Genomic DNA, 6,287 nt, shown 5'->3' with positions numbered 1-6,287 from the left:
AAAAAAAAAAAAAAAAAAAAATAGTTAAAGTGTTTTTGGTCAGAAAAGATTCACTTTGGGCTCTGTAGCTTATTCCTGCAAAAAAAAAATTAGTGTTGCAGTTCATTTTCTTCCTTGCGTAATAATTCTTAATGCATTATTTATGGAAAAGGTTACCCTTGCATCTTCCAGTGCTAACAATGTAATGGTGCATTTAGAATTTTCTAACTTCTGTGAATGATGGTGTATTTAGATTTTCAATACTACATAAAAACAATACTTCATAGAGACTGGACAATTTCTGTTTCTGTGCCTGAACTGATAATTTGTAATCAAACTCCTTAGGGTAGGATTTGAAGGGTAACATTTTATAGAACTGTCTCTTCCCTAGTTGCATGCTGACTTCTGAGTCACTGTTCTGGATTCATTTTTTTAATACAGTCTGCCCATTGGCTGTTCCCTGGGGTACTTAGCTGAAGCAAGGTTTTCAAAAAAGAGCTTTGAACATTTGATTTCATTTTGATTTTGATTACATGTGTTGGCATCTTTTCCTGTTATGGTAGTTAATTAGCTTCAAGTCAAGGACTGTCCTGGTGGATCTTTGCCCCCATCCTCCCACTCCGAATACACTCCCAGTGCCTCAAAATAAAATGAGTTTTTAATTCGTTAGTAATCATGAGTTGAATCACTGATGCTCATTCTAATCCATCATTTTCTTGATTCTTGGTATACTTCCCTGACAGCCAAAAAGGCAACTAACTGCAACTGCAGCATCTGTCAATAATTAGTTATTAGAGGACAGGAAAGTGTGATGCATTTTTACATCACTGTCTCTGGTTAGATTCATGAGAACCTAAACCTAAATCCAAATCCTGTGAAGAGCAACACATATTCTGTGCAGAGTTCTTGGGAGAACTAACATTTGAAAGTCAGATGATGGTCTTAGCTCAGTGGTCTCCAATCTTTTTAAGTAGGACATCAGCTTTAGCATTTAAAAGCAACCGAAGATCTACTATGTCCCCTGTCCCGTCCCATCCCCTGCCCCCTCCTCCTCCTCCCTCCCCCCACCAGCCCAGCAGGTAAGTCTATGGGAAAGGAAGGAGGGTGGCAGATCGAGGCAGGGGGAGAAAAAATTATTTGGGGGCATGCCTAACAGCAGGTAAGTCCCACCCAGCGAGCACCCCACTCAGTTTACCCCTGCTCCTGCCTCTGCAACACTGTCCCTCACTGCTGGGGGCTTCGATCTAGCCCCTGCCCCTTCCCTCCCCACAGACTGACCTGCTGGGCTGGGGTGCGTTCATGCATGCACAAGGGCATTCAGCCCCCCACCCCAGCCTCAGATCGACTCCAAGAGGCTCTGAGATCTACCTGTAGATCAAGATCCACTGGTTGGTGACCACTGTCTTAGCTATTGAAAAAAAAAACTTTTAATACAAAGCTAGTATTAGTGTTTGTTTACCTTTTGAAATGGACAATGTTTTTTTCTCTGTGAATGTTATGACATTGGCTTCAATTCAGCCAAAAATTTTTGTGTGCAGCTCTAGGTCCTTTATAAAATTATATGCTTTTTCATTTTTGCCAGCTGTATGCTTAGTACAACACATTCTCAAGTTTGTTTTAAGCCTGGTGTTTAAAGTGCATATTGAAAGCTGAAGGCTTCATCATATTAACCATTCATTTTATCTTCATATTTTATCTCTTGTTCTTGCTATTGCCTCACTATAAGCTTTGCGAACTCCTTCATTTCATTTCAACTAAAGTTTTGCATGTTTCTTTCAGTATTTGTAAAGGGGACTTTATAGGACACTTAAAGTACTCAGTCTTCATTAAATCTTCATAAATCTTTTGTTTTTAGGTAGTGAGTGTCAGTGGGATGATAGTTTAGCAATTCCTTAATTACTTACTCATGGAAACTATTCTTTACATAGTGCTGTATCTGCATATATCAAAGTGTTATTAAGACTCAAGTTGTGAGCTGTCACTTCTGCTTTACTATTGTCTTGTACTAATATTTTGTTTTAAAAACTGTTTCAAAACAGATTATTTTTTTCACCATGGATCTACTTTGTTTGAAGTTTGAAGCTAAAATCTTACGAAAAATAGAATAATTCTTTGTCAGTATTAGGACTAAAAATCCAAAGGATGGTGCTCATCAAAGCGTAAAGACTACTAAACTGTTACTGTAAATATCTGTTAATTCTGCATCATGTTCTTGTTTTTCTTTTAAGACAGTCTGTTTGAAGGCTGCCTTGAAATGTTCAAATATGTGCTAGAAAATTTCAGTTTTAGTGAGGACACTACTCTTAGAGTTCTTTTCATCAGTGACTATATAAATTAAAGGATGGGGGAGCTTTTGAGAAGAGTAAATGTTGTTTGTCTTCTTGGTCACTTTGGCAAGTGTTATGCCCATTCATGATGGCTGATTCTAAATGCCTGATAGTAATGCTTGATCCTATTTGACTTAATGCTTTCTTTCCTCAATCTCATTTGTTTTCAAAGAGAACTTGATAACATTTGTGGCTTTCTTATATCTTCCTTTTAGCCAGTAGGTGGAAAAACCTGTATTGCAGTCCATTGGCATCACCAAGTGCACATAACTTGAATACAGAGGCAAGCTCCTGTAGCAATGCATTAAACTCTCCTGGGCACCTCAAATCAACTAACAAAGCACTACTAACCTGTGGCAGCTCAGGTATGGCATGACAATAGCACAGAGCAAAACTTAATATTATGCAAGGAGAATTGGTCTGGGCTCTTTCATGGGAGGAGCAGAAATAAGTATCTGGGGTGTGAGAGGAACAGGCGAATCCAGTGGATCAACTTTAATATGGTGAATATTGCTGGTCATCTCACTTATGCATGATGCTGCAGGGAATCTTTGACTTGATAACATTACAATGGAAGGAGCTTCCTTGCATTCTGAATGTCTTGTGGTGATGGAATGTGTTTGTTTTTAAAGAATGTGTTCATTTCTACTAACGTAAAGCATTATGAAATATAAACCAGCTCTTCAGGAATGAACCCAACAAAGAAGCATTGCTTCTTAAACCACCTAATAACATAAAGTATTAACTGTAAATTAAGTACTTGATTATAACTGGGTGGTTTGGCTAAATGCTTTGTCCGAAGTCTGCCTGAGAATGCATGTGGGCTGCTGTCTGTGAAATTGTACATACTATTTCAAGGGTAACATTTAGCCCTTTTGCAGCCCATGCCTCATTTCGTATTGGAGCAGTGTTCTGCCTTTGGTTTCTCATCAAAGGAGTTCTCCTTGTTTTGTTGTCTGTATAGGCGGCTGTATCCTCATGTGCACATTACAGATTTTTTGCATGTTTAACACTGTCTTGCTTGAAACATGGAGTCAAATGAATATTTAAATGTCTTGCATGCAACTAGCTATATTGATAGTTGCAGGTATGCTCTTGAGATTAGTAGCTGCTTCTTTCCCTTCCACTTTTATTTCTTGGTGTATGACAGGACACTTTTTTGGCAAATACTTAATCACTTTGACAGTTTCTTTTTACTGCTTAAATTCTGTAAATTGGTTTCCATAGGAAAGGACTGTTTTATCTTTGTAGTGTCTTTTTTTTCTTTTTGAGTAGCTGAACCAGAAATGTGTTGTTAAGGACCGATTCCTACGATGATGGCTCTAGGAGCAGGTCTTCGGTTATTGTTTCAAACCTGGAACCCAGATCTAGCGTGACTCAATTACTTTAATCTGATTGCTGTTCAGGGGCTTATAAAAATGGGGATCCTTTTTATAAGCGAGTGAGGAGCACAGATCCACACAGGAGACTATATTTTGGTGCGTGTCACTCCCACAATGCACCACACAAAGCAGCTGACTGCGAGCTTCTGCCACACCGATCACATAACAGAAGATTTACTAGGGGTGTCCCGAATTGGGGATAGTGATTTGATTCGTTGATTCAGATCACTGGCCCTGATTTGATTCTGCTGAATCCAAATCTTTGATGCTGATTCAGAGACCAGGCTGGAGCAAGTACCACCAAGCCAGGGCCAGGCAGCTGCAGGGAGTGGTGGTAGTGGATCCCACTGATGTGCTCTGCTCATCTGGTGGCTTGACTTAGTGGTTCCTGCCGCTGCTCCCACTGCTGGTCATGGTGGGGTGTGCGCCCCCAGATCTGCATGGCGTGGGGTGGGCAGGGCTGGGGCTGCAGTGTGCTGCGCTGTGGGCAGGCGGTGGAGGCTATGGTGAATTTTCAGGTGGCTGTAGCCCCTGCTCTCCCACTTGCCCCATCCTGATCTAGGGGATCATGCCTCAAATCTGTGGCTCATCCAGGGGGCTTGGGGAAGAGGGGGCAGCTCCTGCTGCTGCATGCTGCTTGTCCAGAGGCAGCGCAGTGGCTCTGCCCCATGCCTGCCTCACTCCAGCTGGGCAAGCAATGGCAGGAATCACCAGTCAAGCTACCAGATGAGAAGCGTGCAGTGGCGGGAGCTGCTGCCCTCCCTCAGTGCCCCAGCTGGACAGCGTTTGCCCCAGTCCCTCCCTTACTACAGGGGGTGTTAATTTGCCCCACCATGCCCCTTTCCTTCTTCCCCCTCCCCTTCCACCACTTACCAACTGCACGCAGTATTGACCGTCGTAAAGGAACCAACCCCCCATTTATAACACTGTTCCTATGGAGAAATTGGTTCCAAGTTACGACATTTTAACTTAAGATGTGGCTTTCAGGAACCAATTGCATCGTAAGTCTGAGGAATGCCTGTAAAATGAGACTGTTAATGCCATATTTTCTCACATATTACAATGTCCCAAATAAGACACACACATTGTTTTTGGAAGGAAGAATATAGAAAAAAAAGTTTTTTTCCAAATTTTTCCAGAGTCACAGCTAACTGTGTGACATGGAGTAAGTCCTCCTGGAAATGTAGTGTGTCCAGGAAGTGTGACATACCAGAAGACAGTCTGGGTGAGGCAGCAGGAACTTCCTTGTGAGGCAGTACAGCAACAAGGCTAGGTCCCAGATGGTTGCAAAGACTGCTACTTCTTTACTATAAATAGTTCTTTATATAATTTCCTGTAAATAATCAAGTTATTTCTATACCAGAAGTCCCATCAAAGTACTACAGACTGTATGCAGCCGTTCACTTGGCTCGAGTCAGCTGAATTGTTGTTTCTGGCACAAGCCGTAGTGCTCAGCCAATAGCCACTGTAGCTTTGAGAGAGTTAACATAGGACTCCGCCCTTCTGTTTGCTGGGGCTAGAGAAAAGCAATAGCCATTAAAACACAGCATTTGCATGCTTCTATTCTTTCCTGCTTCTATTCCAGTAGAAAAGAAATCAGTTTCACTGATGAAGAATGCACCCCAATTTTGGAGGGCCAATTTTTTGGAGGGGGAAGGGCGTATGTAGTATGTGAGTATATTTGATAGGATTCTGTGTACAGAGAGTGCATTGGGAGCCTCAAGTCATGATAGACTTAATTGGATCCTTCAGGAAGCTACACTTTTCATCCTACTTTAGGTGCTGATGATGTCAGCTATTAAAAATAGGCAGAGAATCCAGCCTTTATCTGCATTTTTTTGGGATAAGTCTTTGTCATACTTTTTAATTCTTTTCCCATTTTCAGTTTTTTGGGTGATGTTAATGCTTTCTCATGAAGTAGCTTGATACTTCTGAAATCGAAAAAAAAAATGAAGATCTGTTAACTAATCCTCCGTCTCTATGCGATACTGGTCAGGCCACAGCTGGAGTACTGCGTCCAGTTCTGGGCGCCACACTTCAGGAGGGATGTGGACGACATGGAGAGAGAGGGTCCAGAGGAGGGCCACTCACATGATTGGGGGCAGCAGGGCAGGCCCTACGAGGAGAGGCTACAGGACCTGAACCTGTTCAGCCTCCACAAGAGAAGGCTGAGGGGGATCTAGTGGCCTTTTACAAACTAGTCAGAGGGGACCAGCAGGCATTGGGGGAGTCTCTGTTCTCCCAAGCGCTACCAGGAGTGACTAGAAATAATGGACACAAGCTGGCAGAGGGTAGATTCAGGCTAGATATCAAAAGGCGCTACTTCACTGTCAGGGTGGCTAGGATCTGGAACCAACTTCCAAGCGAAGTGGTGCTGGCTTCTACCCTGGGGGTCTTTAAGAGGAGGCTAGACGAACAACTTGCATGAGTCATTTGACCCCAGTACTCTTTCCTGCCATAGCAGGGGGTTGGACTTGATGATCCCTTGGCCCTTGGCACGGCTTTACGAGTGCTCGTGGTGCTTGGGCTAGGTGCCAGATGATTGCAAGTTAGCTAACGTGGTCCCCATCTTCAAAAAAGGGAAGAGAGAGGACTCAGG

General features: G+C 42.7%; 1 protein-coding gene across 2 annotated transcripts in view; it reads left to right on the top strand.

Moving 5' to 3' along the window:
- The window catches only part of LOC109300681 (SLAIN motif-containing protein-like), a 49,660-nt gene that overhangs the window by 34,630 nt on the left and 8,743 nt on the right, over nucleotides 1–6,287 (top strand). The window contains exon 4 of one of the 2 annotated variants that reach the window (XM_019521441.1): nucleotides 2,522–2,671. The exons of the other annotated variant lie outside the window; for it this stretch is intronic. Within the exon in view, the coding sequence (XP_019376986.1) occupies nucleotides 2,522–2,671 (150 nt within the window). The remainder of the gene's footprint in view (nucleotides 1–2,521; nucleotides 2,672–6,287) is intronic. 2 annotated transcript variants of the gene reach the window in all.

This window comes from Gavialis gangeticus, unplaced genomic scaffold, assembly GCF_001723915.1.
Source record: "Gavialis gangeticus isolate Ggan-Ray unplaced genomic scaffold, GavGan_comp1, whole genome shotgun sequence".
Classification (NCBI taxonomy): Eukaryota; Metazoa; Chordata; order Crocodylia; family Gavialidae; genus Gavialis; species Gavialis gangeticus.
This window is presented reverse-complemented; position numbering and strand designations above follow the sequence as displayed.